Raw genomic sequence first — 21708 nt, forward strand, 5'->3', positions numbered from 1 at the left:
AGATTACAGGCAAGAAGCATTTTCAAGGAAGACATTTCAGAGCAGTTCAGTTTTTCATAGTTATGGGTGTTTGAAGTCATTTTCTAACAGTTGGCAGCTGTCCCTCCTGATAGTGCTCACATTCTTCACTAAATAATCATTATGTTTAATTCTCCACATGACCAGATATGTGGATAAGTAAATCAAGAACTTATAGCCATGAAAAGACCAGAGATCTTCCTACAAGTCAGGAAAAAAATCCCCCTATTTGCACAAAAATATGAAATCTTAAAAAAAATACATTGGGGGCTTAACCTCTCCCCAAAATAATGGCAGCAGTCCCTGAAGCTTTAACAGATAAATGCACTCAGTGACCATTACTAGGCACCTAAAACAGCATTCCCAGATTTTAAGTCTTGGTTTCATTTACAAGTTTCAGTTATACTCCAGTTGTGAGACGTGAACCTATTTCAGTTACTGAATGGGAATAAATTTACATACTTCCACCCCTTCATGTATTTTGGATTTATGTGTGATTATTTATTATGCATAATCAATATTTCTTCTATGTTATGATTTCAGGCATGTCGAGGTTCTGAATTTGATGATGGTATACAAACAGACTCAGGTCCTTCAAATGACAATCTAGAAACTGATGCTAATCCCAGATACAAGATTCCAGTTGAAGCAGATTTTTTGTTTGCATATTCTACTGTGCCAGGTATGGTTGGGGAAGGTGACAGCTTTTGGCATTCAGATGAGATAAATTTAAAATCAGATGTAAATTAGTGGGAAATGTCAAAAGGCCTATGATTAAGCTTAAAAAATGTTGATAATGTAAATAAAAAGTAAAAATGTTATTATAGGGAAATATTCATTCTTTATATTAGGTTTTAAGCCAATGTAGAGGTAAAAGTTTTGTTTTAAACAAAAGGACTAATTAGACATATATTCCTACAATAATACTAGTTTTAAAGTCCTTTTATTTTTCGTCCTCTCCTTTTCTACTTTAACGAAGTGGTAAAGGTAAAGGTAAAGGTATCCCCTGTGCAAGCACCGAGTCATGTCTGACCCTTGGGGTGACGCCCTCTAGCGTTTTCATGGCAGACTCAATACGGGGTGGTTTGCCAGTGCCTTCCCCAGTCATGACCGTTTACCCCCCAGCAAGCTGGGTACTCATTTTACCGACCTCGGAAGGATGGAAGGCTGAGTCAACCTTGAGCCGGCTGCTGGGATTGAACTCCCAGCCTCATGGGCAAAGCTTTCAGACGGCTGCCTTACCACTCTGCGCCACAAGAGGCTCTAACGAAGTGGTAAAGAGTCAGAATTCCAAAATATATGTAATATTTTATGTTTTTACGTGTGTATATGTTTCGTAATTACAATGGATGTTTAGTAATTTTAATCTGTTTAATAATGTGATCTGCATATTTAATTATTAATGTTTGCCTGTTTAATCTGTTTACATATTTAATAAATTAACAATCACTATAGCTGACAGTATGCTGGAATGAGAATGAAAGATGCGTTAGATTTCAGAATACAAAATGTGTAGTTAAAGTATGAATATGGCATTGCTTTGAGGTGTGAGACCAAAGGTAAGTTCAGCAATTTCTCTAGCCATGGCCAACCTTGGGAAGATCATAAATAGCAAATAAATTAGATCTGCCCTCCTTGAATTTGTCTGAATTCGTTGTAAAAATGTATCTGTGTCAGAAGCTGTCACTGTGCTTTATAGTAATGAATCTCATGAGTTGACCAATTTTGTAAAGAAATTATTTACTGGCTGTTTTATGATATCATATTTATTGTTTATAGTTTCTTTTCAAGGTTCAAAAGAACCTACTGCTGGCTAAACTCATTAGAGGAACTCAAGGAGATTAAACAGCTTCTCCCCATTTTCTCTCAACACCATTCAGATCTTTATAAATCTTTGGAATACTTTGTTCCCTTTCTATACCAAAAGACTCCAAAATACTTAAGCCTTTTTCTCAATGAAGATGATGTGTCCCTGGATCATTTTAATTACTGTAAACTACACATGATTTTTATGAATATTAAAGGGGACCAAGTTTGCTGTTGCAGCAAACCCTGCAGAATAAAATAAAATGGATTTACAGTGCCTACTGCATCTATAGACAGTGCACATGAATACATGCATACATATACATCACCTCCCCTGGAAACTGATGCACAGGGTGGCAGCTGCTACTGATAAAAGACTGAGCTCTGGAAGATGGATGACAAATAGACCACCTTAATTAGGGAAGGTGGTCACCTGGAAGTAGCACTACTATTTATTTTATTTATTTTATCATATTTATATACCACCCTCCCTCACGGCTCAGGGAAGTTTACATTGGAACTATCTTAGTAGAGTACAATACAACATCTTGGTTTGAAATGCATAACATTTTTTTTAACAATAAGAACTTGCATAAACTTTCACAACACAGTAATAGAACAATTTGTTTTGTCATTCCAGTTTGAATTTTAACTGTGAGATTTGGTTTTGCTGCTCTGCTAATTCAGATTTTTTTTCTATGAGTGCAGTTGGTAGTAGGAGGGACCTCTGGGCTTTGGTTGATGATGGCTCACTTACCTCAACTGAAAGCCTGGTGGAGGAGCTCCAGTTTACAGGCCATGCAGAATTGTTTTATTTATGTTATTATATTCCATTTATAGACTTTGCGGCTCAGGGCGGTTTACAGTGAAATTTATGGTGCCATACAGAGAACATATAATAATTGAGACCACACTAGACATTCATCTCTACCATCACATAACAGTGACATTCTAGTTAAATTCTTGCTAAGGGATAAAGACCCACTTATTTCTAACATGGTAGCAAAATTCCTTTACATCTCTACTAGAACTAGATCGAAAAGAATGTCCAAACGATAGTAGTGGATAGGTAACGGATAGGCCATCTTATCACTTGGGCTAATGGACTGCTCTAGAGGATGTATGGATTCCTTGTCCCTGCAGTTAACTTCCTTGAGGTTTCTTCCCCCTTCTTCTTTACGTGTTCTAACCCTTCCCCCCTACCTACAATAACATATTATTTGTTCCCATCAATACATTGCTTTTAACATTGTTTTATTATCTTAATATTTGTATGTAGCAATACTTCTGTATTTTTACTACACATATCGATTGATTTTTATCATTGATTGCAGTTTGTATTGATGCATTATTTATATGGGTCAATTGACCGAATAAACATTCTGTCTGTCAGTCTGAGACCAGATGATATTTCTGACAGTGGAACTCATCATAATAAAATGTTGAACGTTTAACGTTTAATTATAACATTACAATTTTATAACTCACAATTTCATATTTCAGCACTGGCTTGCTACATCTGCCTGCAAAATGTAGTTGGTGATGAGAGGGTTCTTTAGGTTCTGCTTTATGGCATTGTTTCATTGGCTTCAGCTGGAAGGCCTGATAGAAGAGCTCCATTTTGCAGCCCTGCATAATTGTTTTAGTTCTGACAGGGCCCTGATGTCATCTGGGAGCTCATTCCACCAGGTGGGGGCCAGGGTAGAGAAAGCCCTGGCTCTGGTTGAGGTCAGGCAAGCTTCCCTGGGACCAGGGATCACCAGTTTATTGATGTTGGTGGAGCGCAATGCTCTCTGTGGGGCATAACTTACATACAGGGACATATGAAGAGATTACTTCAGATATGTGAAGGACCCTGAAGGGCTTTAAAGTCTATAACCAACAAAACTTCCACCTTGAACTTTTTGCAGAATGGAATACAGTAGAAATATAACAAAGTAGGGTTGTGTGGACTGCATATCCAGCTAGGTGTTTTTATTGTTTAAAGTCTCACCAGAAACAACCATGTTCTTGAATATACAGAATGTTTATTGAATAGGTATTTGCTTTTTCAAGAATGCAAGTGGCAGTGAGGCAAACTTCTAGCAACAGGCTGTGTTCTGATCTTCACTCACCCTATACCATCATAACTTGAAATACATTTTGAAGTTTGTGACTTTGATAAGATTAAGACTTGCTTCTGACCCCCAGCATTCCTATCAATTTGTTTGCTGTTCTAATTTATAATGTTTTCTTATTCTAATGTTTAGGTTATTATTCCTGGAGAAATCCAGGAAAAGGCTCCTGGTTTGTGCAGTCTCTTTGCTCAGTACTGAGTGAGCATGCAAAACAGCTGGAGATTCTTCAGATTCTCACCATGGTTAACTACAAGGTAGCCACAAGCTACGAATCACAGTCTGATGACCCTCGCTTTAGTGAAAAGAAGCAAGTTCCTTGTGTGGTCTCCATGCTAACTAAAGAACTTTACTTCTGAAATCCCATCTCAAGGACTAGTTATCAGTAGCGGTTTCCAACAACTCAAGTTCTGGAACCAACCAGATGCCATTCTTCCAAAATATGTAATGCCAAGACTACCTCAATTGATAGATTAGATAGTTTCCTGCATACCACTAAAATGTGCATGTGAGTGTAAACTGATCAGTGCTTCAGTTTTTTGTTTCTATGAACGCTTAAAGAAATACTGCTAGTACTTCTCTTGATTCACCATGTCCAGGGTCTTTTGCCTACATCCTGGGAACATCTTGATGTTTCTATAAAGTATTTTTACTTTGTTTCTAGCACTGCATGGAAACCACTGTGTTTATTTCACTTATGTAGTACCTGCAAAGGAAAAAAGGGAGGGTGTGAATTATACAGAACTGTGGCCAAGGTATAGTAGAGAGCAATTTTAAGTTTTCAGTAACTAAACAGTGGCCTTGATGTCACTTACGTTTACATATCAGAGGATATTGCCATTTAACATATCTTGATTGATCCAAATGTGGGCCTTCCCTAACTGCTATAGCTTTTTAGCCATTTGTTGTTAGAATCCTTCCATTTAAATACCTTTCTGCTTTTCTGAGTCTTGAACAAACTGGTGTTAAAAACATAGGAACTGCTAAACTGTTTGTTTATTTTTATCCAATTTTGAGGGGGCGGGATTGAGGCTGTCATGAGATCACTAAACAATAAGTGCAACATTCAATCTGCTAAGCACTGTAACAGGTTGAGAATTAAAAAATCTAAATGTGTAGCTCATTTCTTGAATTGAGAAAATGTAGACTGTTAGTATATTCAAAGTATAATGGTTTCACAAAGCAATGAATAAGTTTATATCATTTTTTTATAGTTCAGTGCTAATGACTTAAATAATTGTTTGCTTCCAGTATTCGGGATAGTTACCTCTGCCTCCAGTGCATATTCATAATTTGCACATTCTCTTAACAACAGAAGGAACCACACCTTGATCTAGTACTTTGCAAGTATTGTTTTCCTGTGGCAACAGTTACCTCGCTTTACATCCAGTGCTGTATAACTACTGAATCTGGGTTATTATAAGAAAGCTGTATATACATCCAATACTGTATACAGGTACATGTATTCTTCGCATGTACTTACCAGTTTTACTGTTTTCATTACTACATGTCTCTTATTTGGTATTTTAAGAATGATGTCTGTCTGACATAAATTTGTTACACAAAGTCTAGCAGCATCCCAGAAAGTAAAATTGCTAGCCCCAAATCTTTTCTCACATTGAAACTACATAAATGTAAAGAATCAAAATGCAATCAAGGGAAAATTAATTCAGTTGTTCACATCAAGAAGAAAAATTTTCAGACGCTGTAGAATGGAAGTGCTAATGTCTGAAGGGACCTGATGCATTATGGATTCCATGATGAAACTCGAGGCTGCAAAGACATCCGCAAGACAATATATATATATATATATAGCTGTGGAACTTCATGTGGTAGTGACTACAGAAATCATTATGAAGAACAAAAGTCTTCATTCTTTGAATTTACACTGACAGTGACTTGTATGTTCAAGACAATAGTAAATTTTAAATAGCAGTAGAGCCCTAAGAAAAGCAAATGGTATAAAACATTCTCAGTTATTCTAAGAATTATTTTTGGCAGAATTGTTGAGTTTGCTTGTCTGCAGTTATGTGCAGACCAAGCAAGAGATTTTTCACAGGATTTCACAACATCGATTGTTCTTAGCTATATAAAATAAAATGGGGAATTTCCAATTCAGGTAGTGAGATTAAGCAAGCGTTCATGTGTGATGGAAGCACAATGAAATGTCCTTTGTTTTTCAGGACAAAATATCACAGGATTTTTTTTGACATCTATTTGGCAAAGATATAATCTATCTGTTATGTTTGAAGATATTTTTCTGTAATTATTGTAAAGCAACATAAAATATCTACTTTTTCTTCCAACTGGTAATGAATTCTTTAGGAAAACATATATAGTTAAATAAAAGTAATTTCTTAACATCTTGTTTAAGTTTTTTTCCCCCTTTGTGTGACATTTGTACATTCAGAGCGCTCAACCACAGTAAAGGCTAAGACCCACTTAAATTCCAAACTGCAATAGGGATGCCTAAGGGAAGACACCATACATTTAAAAAGCACACGTTCTTTCCTCACATAGAAGGTATTCCACCGTCTGATCTTGTTCATTTTATTATAATTTATGGATCTTTTCCAAGTTATGACGTGGGTTTTTTTTAATATAGTTCTTTTATTACTTTTGTAATATAGTATTAGAGCCTCTTGTGGCGCAGAGTGGTAAGGCAGTGACATGCTGTCTGAAGCTGTCTGCCCATGAGGCTGGGAGTTCAATCCCAGCAGCCGGCTTAAGGTTGACTCAGCCTTCCATCCTTTCAAGGTCGGTAAAATGAGTACCCAGCTTGCTGGGGGGTAAACGGTAATGACTGAGGAAAGCACTGGCAAACCACCCCATATTGAGTCTGCCATGAAAACGCTAGACGGCGTCACCCCAAGGGTCAGATATGACTCGGTGCTTGCACAGGGGATACCTTTACCTTTAATATAGTAATACAAAAGAAATATAGACATTAAATGTGAAAATTTTTGAACCCCCAGTCAAATTATCTGGTCCCTGGCCCCATTATTTACATCTATTTATCAAGAAAGTCTGTATAATAATGCCATTCTTGAAATTCTTGTGTTGTTCTCCCGTTGACCAGGCTGGTTAATTTATCCATTTTTGAAAATTTTGTCAGTTTATCAATCCAGACCGATAATGATGGTGCTTGTGAAGTTTTCCAATCTTTTGCCAGGATCATTCTCGCCGAGGTCATGGTATAAAAAAAGAAGACCTCCACGTGGCGTGGTAAATTCTCTGGACAAACACTTCGCAACGTATACTCAGGTTTCATAGGAAATTTAAGATTAAACAGAAGATCTAATAAAGAATGATTTTTTGCCCAATATTTCCTAGCTTTGATACACCCATCACATATGAAAAAAGGAGCAAGTTATTATGTTTTTAATTTAGGGTAACTAACACTGTACAATATTCCAAAAGGTAACACTATTGTACTGACCACTATTTTGTACACTGTAACAGAATTTGTTATCCCAAGATTTGTTAGGGGCAGATTTTAGGATGGTTAGGTGGATAGGAAACTGATTAGAAAACTGCACCCAAGAGCAAATGTCAATGGTATTTCATCAAATTGGAGGGAGGTGAGCAATGGGACACTACAAGGCTCAGTCCTGGATTCAGTACTTGTCAACATTTTTATCTATGATCTGGCTGAGGGAGTAGAGGGCCTAATCATCCAATTTGCAAATGACACCAAATTTAGAGGAGTGAGCACCCCAGGAGATAGAGTCTAACATGATCTGAATATGATGGAAACGTGGGCAAATGAAAACAAGATGCAATTCAATAAGGAGATGAAAAGTTCTACATCTGGGTAACAAAAATGAGAGGCATGCATATGGGATGGGAGATACAATTCTGGATAATAGTATGTGTGAACAAGATCTTGAGGTACTTCTGGACTGTCAGTTAAATATGAGCAGTCATTGTGATGCAGAGGTAAAGAAGGCAAATTTAGTCTTGAGTTGTATTAACAGAGGCATCGTATCAAAATCACAATATCATAGTCCCATTGTATACCACATTGGTCAGACTGCACCTGGAGTACTGTGTGCAGTTCTGGAGGCCTCACTTCAAAATGGATGTGGACAGGATGCGGAGGAGAGCAACAAGGATGATCTGGGGACCAAGCTCCATGAGAAAAGGCTGAGGGACTTGGGAATGTTCAGCCTGAGGAGGTTGAAAGGGGACAAGATTGTTTTATTTAAGTATTTGAAAGAGGAGGGCGAGAAGCTATTCCTGTTGGCAACAGAGGATAGGACCCACAGTAATGGCTTTAAATTATATATCGAACGGTATCAGCTAGATATCGGAGGGAAATTTCACAGAAGAGTTCAGCAGTAGAAATGACTGCTTAAAGAGGTGGTGAGCTCCCCCTCACTAGTAGTCTTTAAGCAGCGACTGGACAGCTACTTATCTTGGATGCTTTAGCCTGGTCCTGCATTGATCAGGGGATTGGATTATGGCCCCATCTACGATTCCAACAAATTGGTGCATTTTGTAAAAGAATTTGGCCTGAAGAAATAAAACCTATTGCAGGATTTTGTGATCAGCTGTGTTTATTGGTAATGAGAGGGGTTGGGAGTATGCTTCTTGGTTATATGTTAATTTTATTGAATAGGGATGAGGGCAGTCAGGAAACACTACAGCTGAGGTGGAGGTAGCCACATTCATGTGAGTGATGACAATGGAGATATGATGCAAATAATCTGTTCAACATATTTTACATCATGAGTTAGTTTATTTATTGACTCATTGAAGACTACATACAATGATTTCTTGAATATCTCCATGACATCCTGAAATGTCCCCTCTAATTTCTGCCTATGGAGCATGATTTCCTGCCTCTCATAGCAACCTGAAATCCTTGCATCCAAAGTCTGCCAAGGCAGGCTCATTCCCTTTAAAGACCCATTGGTGTCTTTGTGTAGTGGTTAGGAGTGTGGACATCTAATCTGGTGAGACAGGTTTGATTCTGCATTCCCCCACATGCAGCCAGCTGGGTGACCTTGGGCTCGCCATGGCACTGATAAAGCTGTTCTGACCGAACAGTGATATCAGCGCTCTCTCAGCCTCACCCACCTCACAGGGGGTCTGTTGTGGAGAGAGGAAAGGGAAGGCGACTGTAAGCCACTTTGAGCCTCCTTCGGGTAGAGAAAAGCGGCATATAAGAACCAACTCTTCTATATGTGACACTGCCACCTGCGGAGCGGTATAAATAAAGAAGTAAGGGCTAAAGGGGAGGAGAAAGGGGTGGGCCGAGTCCCTGATAAAAACTCGTAGGGGCCAATCAGGAGCCGTGAAGCAGCTCCTGATTGGCCCCTACGAGTATGACTCTACGGCCAAGTGGCCAATGGGGATCTGCGCTATGCACGGCTCCCCACTGGCTATTTGGCCTGTCCTCGGCTCAGCTGCCTAGAGTCGCTGCGGAGGCCCGCTCCTTTCCTGCCGACACACAGCCACCTTGGCTGGGGGGGGAGGCCACGGGAAAGGAGCAGGGCCGCCGCGTTGAAGACACAGCAGCCCTGCTCCTTTCCCACCCACAGGCAAGGGCCGAGGGGCAGGGACGCCAGGGAAGCCAGGCCTTTGACGTGGCAAGAACAGTGGGGCCCCGGGGAGTGCGTGACTCCCGGCCAGGGAACAGGAGGCTCCAGGAAGGCTTTGCCCCGCGAAGGCTTCTCCGGGGGGGGGGGGTGGCCTAGCGCCTAGTATTTTTCATAATGGCTTTATTTGGTCAATGTGCCGGTCCATTTATGTATAGCATTTAACATTCTGGAATTACATTGGTCACCTGACATGTTAAGTGTATTGAAACATGAGGTGTGTCCTTTGTAAAGTTTCAGTATATTTACCACATGACTTTGGTGAAGTTTTTATATGGGTAGTATAACTGAACACACTGATTGAGACTAAACTTCACTGGCTGGCAATAGAGATTTTTCTTAAATGTTTGGTTTTAATTTTGGCCCCACAATTGTATCTGTCAGTAACCAGAGGAACAAGAACTACAAGTGTTGCTCTTGCAAAAATTATAGGCCACCGTAAAATAATTCATCACACTAGCAGCACTAAATGTGGGTGGGCTGTTTCTCCTTAAATATTTGTTTTGAAGGTCCAGATTTAGAAAAGGGAAGGTGGGGAGGGGGTGCAGTGTTATAATATTGACTAATCAATCATTCCAAACTGAATAGACTTTTACATAAGTGTATGCAGTTTGGAATTATTGAAGAGTGAATATTGTGCACTTTTTAAAGCAATCTTTCAACATTAGCATTGTCTTTCAACATTAAATGAAGCACATTTTGTCATTGAATGTTAAATAACCAGATCTGTTCTAGAGAATAAACAAGATGTCACACTTGAGCATTCTGGAAATTTTATAGGGACTCTAAGGAGAAAATGAAACAAGGAAATTAATTATTATCAGTGTTTTCGAACCTGGATGCATTTCCTAGGACTTGTCCAATGTGTGTAAGCATTCTACCATCTACTGGGCTTCCCCTTTCAAACATCTTTCAATTGGAAAATATCAGCTGGGGTATTTCCTTATGACTCATCCTGCAGGCTGTACGTTCGCCGGCAGTTATAAGTCACTTGCTGCACATTCGGAGTAGAACTGGGAACAATTCAGTGTTCAGGAGATGCATCATGTTTGGAAGCTGTTGATCTTTGTCACAACACACGAGGCTTGTAAGTATTTTTATAGCCCTAATTTAGGTAGCGTTTGTTAGGCTGAGTTGGAAGTCTTGTTTCCTCCTGCTTCTTTACCAGCTTTTTAACTGATGTGGTTGTTACACAGTTAAAGTATGCTAAACTGAAATATTTTAAAATACTGAAAGCAAGTCACAGGAGGCGTTGTCATGGAATTATCATTAGAGATGGTTAAAGAAGCATTATTATATCACTAAATAAAATTTAAAAATCTACCTCATCCCCAAACCTAATCATAAACTGAAATTTTGACAAACTGCTCTCTCTCTCTCTCTCTCTCTCTCTCTCTCTCTCTTTCTGCTTATAACAATCCTTCCAATTTAAGTACTTTGTCATCTTTTAATTAATAGACTTATAGACTTATTAAACTGTACAAGCAGAACATAAATGTTGCTAAACTATCAAGAGGCAAAGCATGCATCTGCTTAATTACAAAATTGCTTACGCTTTTCTTTGGCTTTCATTTGGAAACATCTCAGTGCTTAATTAAGTAATTTGGGCCATAAATTGTTTAATAGTAATTTTTCTGTGCCTATACCATGGGGGCAACTCATAGATATTCACTATACTACAACAGTAAAAAAGAAAGCTGCTCTCTTTAAAAGAATATCAATCAATTACCAGTACTTTGAGATGTACTTTGGCCCATAGTCTCATGCCAACAGCCTTCTTCAAAGCAATTCTGTTTCAAAGTCCAAGGGTTCTAGAGAATGCTGAAATTAGACTTTTTGCATTGTATGTATTTGGCTGACAGGGTGTAGAGCAGTGGTCCCCAACCCGTGGGCCGCGGCCCTGTGCTGGGCCGCGAAGGCCTTGGCGCCGGGCTGCGGCTCATTCTTCCCTCCCCCCCGAAGCGAGAAGCTCACCAGGCCACGAGCAAATCGGCCACCAAAGCGTCCGATTAGCTCGCGGCCTGGCGAGCTTCTCGCTTCGGGGGGGGGGGGGAAGAGAAGCTTGCTGAGCCGCAAGCTAATCGGCTGCCTTAGCGACCGATTTGCTGGCGGCCCAGAGGGGCCGGGAGGGGGAGCGTTTGCGTCCCTCCTGGGCAAAAACGTGTGTGCACGGCAGTCCGCGCTTGCGCGCTTGCACTGGGGCTGCCACGCGTGCGGGGGCCCCCGGGCCACCCTCTCCCCGGACTCCAGAGCAGTGGTCGCAGCGGGCGCAAGCTTGCGGACCGCTGGTGTAGAGTACCACATCATAACTGTTGACAGGGTGTAGAGTACCACATTCCACACAAATTATGCTACTATTTCCATAAAGTAAAATTGGAAAGGAGCATGTCAGCACAATTGATCATATTTTCATTCTCTCATGAGATCTCCTTCTTGATTTCTAACATCTCTGATTTATTCTGGGTGCCTTTGTTTTGTGCTTGTTGAAAGTAAAGATGACCTTGATAGAGCAAATCAAACAAAGAAGATCAACAGATAACAATGCAGTTGTTCATAAGCAGTCTTTGCTAAACACTACATATTCCAGTGCCCTGATCCAGAGGCTTTCTGGTGTCTCTTGGGGATTTTCCAGACTGCAAAGGTGATGTTACCATTACAGCACTAGCTAACAGATGATCCAGGCTGTCAATGTCCCCTCATGTAGTGTACTGAATGCCCCTTAGTTGGCTAAGCAGCTTGGAACAAGGGAGGACAATCTGAAGTGAATGTGATTGCATACAGGTGGGAGCACATGCCTACTCTGTAATGGTACAGTGGTAATGGTGGCATCAAAGTGAGCTCTCTTCTGCATCACAATGTCATTAGGGAGAGCTTCTTTGGGTCTTAAAGGAGCTCTTAATCTCAGATACCTGAGGATTTTGACCTGGAAAACCCACAGGCCTACTGTGACTCTTTCACAATAAATTTTGAGTACAAAATTGCCGACTTGCTCAGTTAAATCTCAGAATGTTATCGGAATGTAGTCTGGTCTAGACACACAAATAATTTCAGTTGGTAGGCCTGATGAAGTGGACGAGCTGTTTAGAAGAATGCATTTCACCACACCTGGCTTGACCTTCCTGGCTGATAGTATCTATTTGGGGAGAGTTAGTCAGATGTGTCCAGTAGGTAATAACACCTTCTTGCAAGAAGATGTGGTTCCAACTGATTTGAAATACTCAGTTGTGAAACTCCTCCTGAAGTGGGCTTCCCTGGACCAGAATGAACTAAATTAGTACCAAAAGCCAAAGTTGCATTCTTGGGCAAGAAGCTTGAGTGAGTGATAGCTATACAGCTTCACAGTCCTGGAGGCAACAAGTTATCTAGACACATTTCAATTTAGATTTACCCCTGAATTTGGGACAGAAATAGCTTTGGCCGCCTGCCCCACAATCTTCATTGGGAGAGTGAAAAGGGAGTGTATCCTTCTTTATTGTCCTGGACCCTTGGTGGCATTCGATAGCTCAACAACAATATCCCTCTGGAGATGGAAGGCACTATGATTTAAAAGATCTGCAATATCTGCTAAGCCAGAGTTGTTTCCCTTGTATTGCAAGTCAAAATAGAGGCTGAACTAAAGCAGTTGGAAGTAGCTGGCCAGTCACCTATTCTAAATGGGCAGCTCCAATTGTGCCAGTTTCAAAGCTACTTACCTGCTGCTAAGCAAAATGATTTTTAGGGATGCCATCTCCATATCTTTCAGATCAAATCTGGTGCCTCATGTTCACAAAATGAAATAAATAATTATAGCCATCCTTATACCTTTCTATTTTTATTTTAGATAAATTGGTCTCCTGTCTTTGACCACATCACTGATTGGGTCTCAATTTACAACATATTTTCTTTTGTGAGTATGGTTTCAGTTTTGGATTCAGAACAAAAAGGAGAAAAAACTTAACCCAAATCAAAGTTCAGGAACCAAAAGGGTTAATAGTAAGGAAAATGTCTAACCCCTATGGGGTTGCATCATAAAGTTTCTAAAATGTAATATAATTATGAAAGCACCATACAATTTAAATTAAAAACATCCAAAGGCTTTTATACATAGCCTCAGATAAAATCCAATCCTATTCAGAGGATTGTGGAGACAATGGTGTGTCTCCAAGCCATTGATATGTTATAGCATTGCCGTCTTTTTCAGTGGTAAAAACAGCATACAATAAATGTACAATAAGTCTTGTAATATATTGGCTCTTTTATATAGACTAAACCTTAAGAAACTTAGATAATGGACACTGTGTGAGTTGTTAGTCACAGTGGCCCATTAAAATCACCGATAACACACGGCGCCGGCTGCAACCGGCCACAGATTCGGTGCATGTCGCCGAAAAAGCCACGTTAGCGAAACACGGAAGAAAGCGCAGCTTCCAGGTGACCGGGGCGCAACCAAAAGCGGCACTGGGGTCGCCACGTGCATAATCGGTTACTCTGCGTTTTGCCGCCGTTGTGTCCCGTCCCGTGCATAAGCGGTTTGCTTCGCTTCTTCCCCCTCCGCGTTTTCCATGTGACCCGAAATTGCCGTTTCGGCGGCCGTGCATAATGGGCCATAAATGAACCATTGGGCCAGATAAAACAATTGGAAGCCTCTATATCAGGCATTCTCAACCAGAGTTTCATGAAAACAAAGAGTTTCTTGATAGGCCCTGGAAGGGTTTTCCAAATCGGTGGGAGTTAATTAATTTATAATATATTTTAAAATTCTGTTAAACATTTATCGGGTGATATGACCATATACAGTCATGTCAACCCACCCACCTCTTCCAAAATGGCCAGTGATGGGCCTGGAAAGGATGGGAAGGGAAGGGTGGGTGGGTGGGTGGGTGTGTGCACAGCTATGCTTCCCAACCATATTCTGCACAATTGTGCCACTTCTGGGGTTTCTTGAAGCCTGAAGAATGTTTCAGAGGTTTCTCAACAGTAAAAAAGTTGAGAACGGCTGATCTATATTCTCAAAAGCAGACCCAGGGAAAGGCAAGAATTGACCTGGAACTTGACAAAAAGGGGGAAATTCCCATAGGCTTCATTGGCAAATCCATTCAGATTTGGTAAAACTGATTCAACCGAATAAAAAACCCAATAAATTTGTTTATCATCTAACAAATGACAAAGCTTCTGTTATAGTTACAGTTGCTGCTTATCTATCTTAGAGCAGAAGAACAGGAAAGAAAATAAAGTAAATCATTTCTTGTATGAAAAGCACTTGTGGTTGTTTACTGAGAAGTCAAGGAGATATTATAAAACATCAATCCTCAATCATACTGGCAAACTGAATAGCAGCTATGACCATGAATCCTTTAATATTTGGCTTTTGTTTATTTGCCAGGTTAAGAAACCAGCACAATGGATTCCATGTATACCAGAAGAACAAGCATGGGTACTAAACTGACTTCAATAAGATTAAGCAAATAGAAAAACATAACTATTTTATACCATTTTTATGTTGGCTGCTTATCAATCTGCTTTAGACCCCAAGAGGAAGTGTTAGGCGAGGGGTTGAGAGAAAAACAGGAGATTCCCCATCCTCTTATAGAGCAACAGTGCAAGACAGCTGAGATTCAGGGCTAAATGAACAGATTCTCCTTCGCCTAACCCAAAATGGAGCAGCCTAGGAGTGTAGTGTAATTGCCCCACCCCCACCCCTGCTTCTTGAGTGCTTGCTGTTTGCTTCCATTCAACCTATCAATTTTATGTTGCACTTTTCATCATAAATGTGTAGCAAGAAATACACTGGTTAGTGGACTGAGCAATTATTGGATGGGTCATTATTTTTTCAAATCTACCCACTGCCTAATTTAGTTTCTCCCTGGTTTATGAAATAAGTCGCTACTTAGTTAGGAGTGGTGTCTCCCTCTTATAACACTCATCAGTTTCTCTTTGTCAGAGGAATATAGGAATGAAGATGTCTGCAAGCAGGGTTTCTTCATCAAATCCCCTCCTCTCCACCTTTTCGGCAATCAGGTATAGTTGGCAGAGTGATAGCTCTACTGTTACAATAGCATTATAATAGACTGTTATCTCCAGCGTGTGTTTGACCAAATGGCAAACCAAACTGCTTTCTTTCTTCAGAGTTCCTGGAAAAGGAGACATTTTATCCTCTCCAAGTCCAGCAATGGTTATCTCCTTAAGTATCATAAAGGGCAACACAATAAGGGCTGTATTGAAATCAATGAGTAAGTATCAGAACCAAATATTCTTTCAACAGGGTCACCGACCTTTCACATATCTTCTTGGAGAGCTTTTTTAAAAGTCATGTTCTCCAGTCCTTTGATCAGTTAGATTGAAAAGATCATATACATTTCAAGAATAAAATAATCCAAAGAAGCTGGCAGTACAGCCTACTAGGCTGTTAGTTGTGTAAAAGATGGGCATTATACAGTTATCCACACCTCTCATACCTAATCTTATATTTGCATAACATTCTAAAAAATTGGGAAGAGAAAGGAACCTTTAAAAAGATGAGGGTTTTTTTAGAAGAGTTGTTTTTTATACCCCATTTTCTTCTACTTAAAGTGATTACAATCATCTTTCCTTCCTCTCCCCACAAGAGAGAACTGTGACTGGCCCAAGGTCATCCAGCTGGCTTCATGTGGAGGAGGGGATAATGCATCAAAAAGCTGTTTTCTATGTTCTGCTCAAGAACCCAAATTGGGATGAAATGTGTATTTCTTTGGGAGGAGATGCTGGCATACAAGCCTACTGACTGACCACAGAGTTGGCTCTGAAATTTGTGGTACATTTTCACCTCCAGAAACTGCTTTCTTAGATCCATTGTGTATGGTGCCAGCCACAGCAGCTGCCGCCAGTTTCTTGCAGCGGGACAGCATGCCCCCCTGCTTCTCGTGTACTGCTGGGGTAAGATTTTCCCTGCCAGACATGGTCTGCCCTGGATTCTGATGTGTACACAAACCAGCCAGGATGGAAAGGTTCCACCACATTTTTCCATGGAGGCAGGGCTGGAGGGATTACCCACAAGGGTAGGATTGCAAGGACAACACAATCCCATCTTCGTGGAAGGTACAAAAATGCCCCCTTTGCCTCCACACCACCATAAAGCTGAATGGGGCATTTTCTGTCACTGCTGGGACTCTGTAGGCCCGTCTCTCCCATGTATGCATGGGCCTGGCCTAGCCTGGCCATCAATGTTGGCCATGGCAAAAATGGGAACGTGAAATTTTAGCACGCCCTTGCCACAGGGCATTGGAGCCTTAAAACAAACCAGGGCAGGGAGGGAGCTGGGCTGGTGTCAATGTCATGCACAAGCAGGGATTTTCCTGCTGCCCTGCGAGCACTGACCTAGTCTTCCCCCCTAACCTCCCCATGTATAACTGATGTCAGAGGGGGGGAAAAAAAACATCTACAGCATAAGGTAGTTTCCTTCCAAAGTAGAACGGGTATCAGAAACAACAGCTCTTGTGTTTCTCCTTATCGAACGGTAGCCTTGGCCAACTGCCATTCTGCTTGAAAGTGGAGGTGATAGCTTCTGGGGTTTTTTAGAAAGCCTGCTGTATTCACAAGCTGGCAGGCCTTATCAGGCAAGTGCTTGACTGGATGGTGAGGGGGAGGGGGGAGAAGAGAGACAAGGCCAGTCTCTTGAAGCAAATACTTTGTACATAGATATGTAGAAAACGAATAGATCAGTTTCCAAATAGATTCATCTCCCATTCTAGACTACCTGTAGCACTAGTGTGGGGGTGGACAAATTGTGGCTCTCCATAGACTACAATTACTATGAGGGGGGGAGGGGAGGGGAGGGGAAGGTAGCATTTTCCATGGCAGTGAGCTGCACTGAAAAAGCAGACTGTGGGTCCTGCTTTTTTGGAGGGGGGATTTCTCTCTCTGCTCAGGGTCTTCAACCTTAGGTTCGCAGAGTAGGGAGACAGTAAAAGAAAAATCTGCTATGCAAACTGCTGCTTCTTGTTATTAGGCCAGCAAGTGTGCCAGCAAGCAATCACTATACCCTGCCCTCCACGTGCCTTCTGCCTATGCATTTCACACAATGGCTGTGGCAGGAACTATAGCCTCACTTTTCCCTTCGACTTAAGAGGGGCCACCTGCCCAGTTATCATACTGCAGGAACTTACCCCACACTTTCTATTCAAGATGTAAAGTAGTATATTCTGGCCTTTGACTGTTCAGTGTCTGGAATTACATGTAGAGAACAAAAACTGCTTTTAATCATAATCTTTCTTTTAATCGCTGTTCTTTATATGATTACAAGCCAGGACAAGCATTAAGTAGAAGGAAGGAGGAATTTTCGATGTCAGTAAATAGAGATAAAAGCTGTACACCCCTTGATTTCCAGACAGATTTGTTACACGCACCTAAGTGTACCAGATCTGCTGACTGGCTGGGACCGAACTAGTCCCCAAAATTAAAAATGTGGCAGAATGTGGTAGGTGAGGCAGGTCATGATTGGTGGTGCATGCTTTGTAGCACAAGGGAGAATGCCACCATGTACTATTAAGAGCGTTTCTACAAAAACAGCTGTAGGAGGCTCCCAATTGTATTATGGCCACAGGGTGGAGAGGAAGGGAATTTAATTCCACCCCCAGGTGCTATCAGCCCCAATATAGTGACTGTCTGCCCTCCCACCTCCCCACCCCAAATATTGTTAATAACTGCTTAAGGGGCACAGTTTCAGTTTTGAGACCACTTTGGGATAGAAGGGTGAAAGCCTTTCCCTGCCCACGTAGCTCCTCACAATCTCAAAATTAATGCAAGCTAAACACAGCTGAAACGTGTATTTATTCATTTAAATATTTCCGGGCCACTTTTTCCCCCAGCGCTGCTTATGGGATTTCCCAAAACAATCAGTGTAGATAACATGATTTAAATAAACTGCATAGTCTGGGCAGTTCACTGATATGATAGGCCCTGGACCAGGAACTAAAGGCTAAGAAATAAGGGCAAAAAGCCCTTTGGCTGACCTCTCTAGCCAGGTCCAGGATTAAGTACCTGCAAGCAGAGGAGAAAACAAACTCATCTGATACTTATCTGTTGCTAGCAAAATCTCTCCAACTTCCTCCTGTCCATTAACATCTGTTTAACCCTTAGACAAAGAGTATCCCTGTTTGTAAGAATCTTTAAAATGTTGTTGCAATCATCAACTAAATGCCATAACGCTGTGATCTATATGTGAGATGTCCATCTTTCACATGTGACAGGAGTTCAGAAATAGAAATCGGTATAGGTGTCCCTGACAGAATGGCAGCCGTGAAGAAGATGTTTAAATGCCAGGTTTCAGAAGTGATGACCATCAAAACAGAGGAAAGGGTTTACTACCTTATTGGAACAGATAGGTAAGTATGCCACTCTCTTCAAGGAGGCAGCAATAAGTTCCAGCATTGCAGATATGAGGGCAAACATTAACAGGAAACAATTTCTAGTTACAGTGTCTCTAGGTTTTCTCACAGCTGCTTTCCCCCAAGTGAAGAAAATGAGGGCATTTCCACACATCACAAAAAATAGTGTTGTGCCAGCTGAATGGCGTAGCGCTAAATATTATTGTGCCTCCTGGCCATTCGTCACCTTCTTGCCTCCTGGCCATTCGTCACCTGTCTCACTGTAGTCTGCTGCCTTTTCATGCTTCTTACCCTCCACAAGTGCTTCTGGACATGGCAGAAGAGAGCAGTGCAGTTTATACATGACTATCTTCTGCCTCTCAATCAAGCCAAGCAGCCAATCCCCTTTGTTCTTTTTTTAAAGGTCCTGTGATGCCCACCAATTTTTTTTAATTAATAGTTCTCCATTTAACTGCCTATGCATCTAATCGTAGGTGTTAGTGTTGTAAATAGAATCATAGATGCATAGTGATTTTTGAACGCCACCCCTTATGGAATCACGAGTCTTGAGTCTTTTAAAAATTAATCTCATTCCTGATTTTTTTTGGGGGGGGGGGGAGGCATGCTTTGTGTTTTAACTTTGGGGGGGGGGTAGAATTGGATTTGCCTGCACACTTGTATACCTATCTGTTGCTCCAGGCAGTTTGCCTTTAAAATAAAATCCCATCCGTGGAAGAAGGGAGAGGGTGCAAGAGCAGGACATTGGAGGTGGAGATAGCGCTTCTTCGCCTCCATACATTTCTTTTGCATGTAGTCTGCTGGCTGTCTGCTGGGGAAAAGTGCTTTTTTAAGTTGGTGAATCCACTTTTTGGGATTCACTAACTTGCGCTTTAAAATAGTGGATATCACGAGTAGTTTGCTGACCGGATGCAAGAGGATTGTGACATCATGCGGAGCACCCAGAATATAGTGTCTACAGGGGGCGAGTATGACACTAAATTTATGGCATGTGGAAAGGCCCTGAGTCTCACGGTTTCACACATTCAGACAGACAAAAACCCTGTTCTCTGATCACTCTTTGATGTTTCATTGTCCAAGATGGGTGTATACTTAACACAGGCCATTTTTTACAGCTTCTCCTCAAGCCTTCCCTTTTTCTTGGGCCTTGGACATGGCTGGAGTTTCTCAGAGTGTCTGTATACCTTCCAATTGTTCTCATGCACATTCCTTTTCATTACTCATGCCATGCCCAAGAAACCTTAATGCTGTTTGCAAACAAATAATGCAAATCCTGCTCAGCAACTTTTTAAAATGTTATGTTCTCTTCAGGGAAACTACTTGCTCTCAATAGAGAAATTAACAATGAAACCAAACCAGCCTGCCCTCAACAGAAAAGAAAAACAAACACCCATTTGTTAATCATGCACGATAGTTTCCATGATTCAGAACGGCATGCCAATTTCCTTGGTAGTTACTTAGGTTCTCGGTTCTGTAGCTATCTGAAAAGCGTACAACTTTTTGCCTCACTTTGTTTTTGTCAAGCCATTTGGGGATAGGTTTTCTCAAGCAAAAATCATATCTTTCTTTTTCTGCCTACAGTGTGAGGTTGCATTTTGGGCAGAAAAGTAAACATCTCTGCAGAAAGGTTTGCTGCTATGACCAGAAATTAATCACTGAGGTCAGAACAACACAAGAGAAACAAGGGTCTACCTTCCAAAACAACAGCCCCGCACAGAGTTGTTCCCCTCAATATCTCCTTCTGGAACATTCAGTAACACTTAGATCCTGATGTCATTACAGAAAGTACCAATGTTTCATATTACTTGCCTGCTCAAATGAGGGGCAGGAAATATACTACTACAAGGGCGAGGTTTTCATTAGACACTATTAGAGGGGAGAATTGTTGGTTTGGGTGGCAGCCAGTTTTCTGCCAGTACCTTGTTTTTTCCCCCTTTGTATCTGGATAAGAGGATTAAGCCTGTGTATAGATTATTCTCTCTGTAGAACAATTGTTCAACTGTAATAAAGAAGAGGAAAGCATTACTTCTATATAGATACACTTACTGTGGAGGGGAAAGCCAGCCTGCTCTTCTAAAAAGCAGAAGATTCTTATCTGGATGGTAGTAAAAGGCATGGAATAGTAATGGGAAGAGCAGATTACAGATGGAGGTCTCCGGGTGAAAATTCTCTACAAAGGGAGGGGGTGGGATTATTGACATCAAAGTGAAGCCTTAAATCATCCCAGAATTAGAAGAGAAAACCAGTCCACAGTTCCACTAGAGCAGGGAGGGCCAAAATGTAGCTCTCTAGATGTTCACAGACTACAATCATCATGAGCCCCTGCCAGTATACTCTAGAGAAATTGGCAGCTTTGGATGGCGAAGCTTTCTCTCCCTGCCGCAACTTCTTCTGTCCCTAGGCACCCACTCCCCAAATCTCCAGGTATTTTCCAAGCCAGAGGTAACAACCTGGAGGACTGAACCTAGAATTTCTATATGCTGTAACCCGTCCCTTGGGAGAAAACTGTGCATGTCTAATTTAGTTAGCAAGAGATGGAAGTGGCTGTAATTATTCATCATTTTATACAACTGCATTTCGGCATGCTTATTTCTTTTGAGCCTCATCGTGGCAAATATTAATGCTCATTGTGGGGAGTAGGAATTATCTGACTCCAAATAGGGAGCAGAGAAGGAACATCTATTTCTTGTTTAGTTGTTGTTTTCCCCGATTACTTGCAGTATTGTCCATGCTGTATGCTTTCAAAATAAGATTTCTGAATCAGAATAACTCAAATTCTGTACCAAAGGAAACAGAATGATGCAAATTATGTCTAAGAGCAGATTTGCA

The 21708-nt window shown here is 41.0% G+C and overlaps 2 protein-coding genes across 4 annotated transcripts in view; both read left to right on the forward strand.

Annotated features, from left to right (window-relative positions):
* Positions 1–6299, forward strand: part of CASP7 (caspase 7) — a 32222-nt gene extending 25923 nt beyond the window's left edge. For both annotated transcript variants that reach the window (XM_077349803.1, XM_077349804.1), the window contains 2 exons: positions 562–700; positions 4074–6299. In XM_077349803.1, the coding sequence (XP_077205918.1) occupies positions 562–700; positions 4074–4297 (363 nt within the window). In that variant the 3' untranslated portion in view covers positions 4298–6299. The remainder of the gene's footprint in view (positions 1–561; positions 701–4073) is intronic.
* A 4095-nt stretch (positions 6300–10394) lies between these two features.
* PLEKHS1 (pleckstrin homology domain containing S1) overlaps positions 10395–21708 on the forward strand; it is a 33327-nt gene continuing 22013 nt past the window's right edge. The window contains exons 1-6 of one of the 2 annotated variants that reach the window (XM_077349807.1): positions 10395–10628; positions 13362–13427; positions 14904–14954; positions 15462–15538; positions 15647–15750; positions 18745–18879. In XM_077349807.1, the coding sequence (XP_077205922.1) occupies positions 14921–14954; positions 15462–15538; positions 15647–15750; positions 18745–18879 (350 nt within the window). In that variant the 5' untranslated portion in view covers positions 10395–10628; positions 13362–13427; positions 14904–14920. The remainder of the gene's footprint in view (positions 10629–13361; positions 13428–14903; positions 14955–15461; positions 15539–15646; positions 15751–18744; positions 18880–21708) is intronic. The other variant, XM_077349805.1, reaches the window with a different exon arrangement.

The sequence above is a fragment of the Paroedura picta genome, chromosome 8 (genome assembly GCF_049243985.1).
Source record: "Paroedura picta isolate Pp20150507F chromosome 8, Ppicta_v3.0, whole genome shotgun sequence".
In the NCBI taxonomy this organism is placed as follows: domain Eukaryota; kingdom Metazoa; phylum Chordata; class Lepidosauria; order Squamata; family Gekkonidae; genus Paroedura; species Paroedura picta.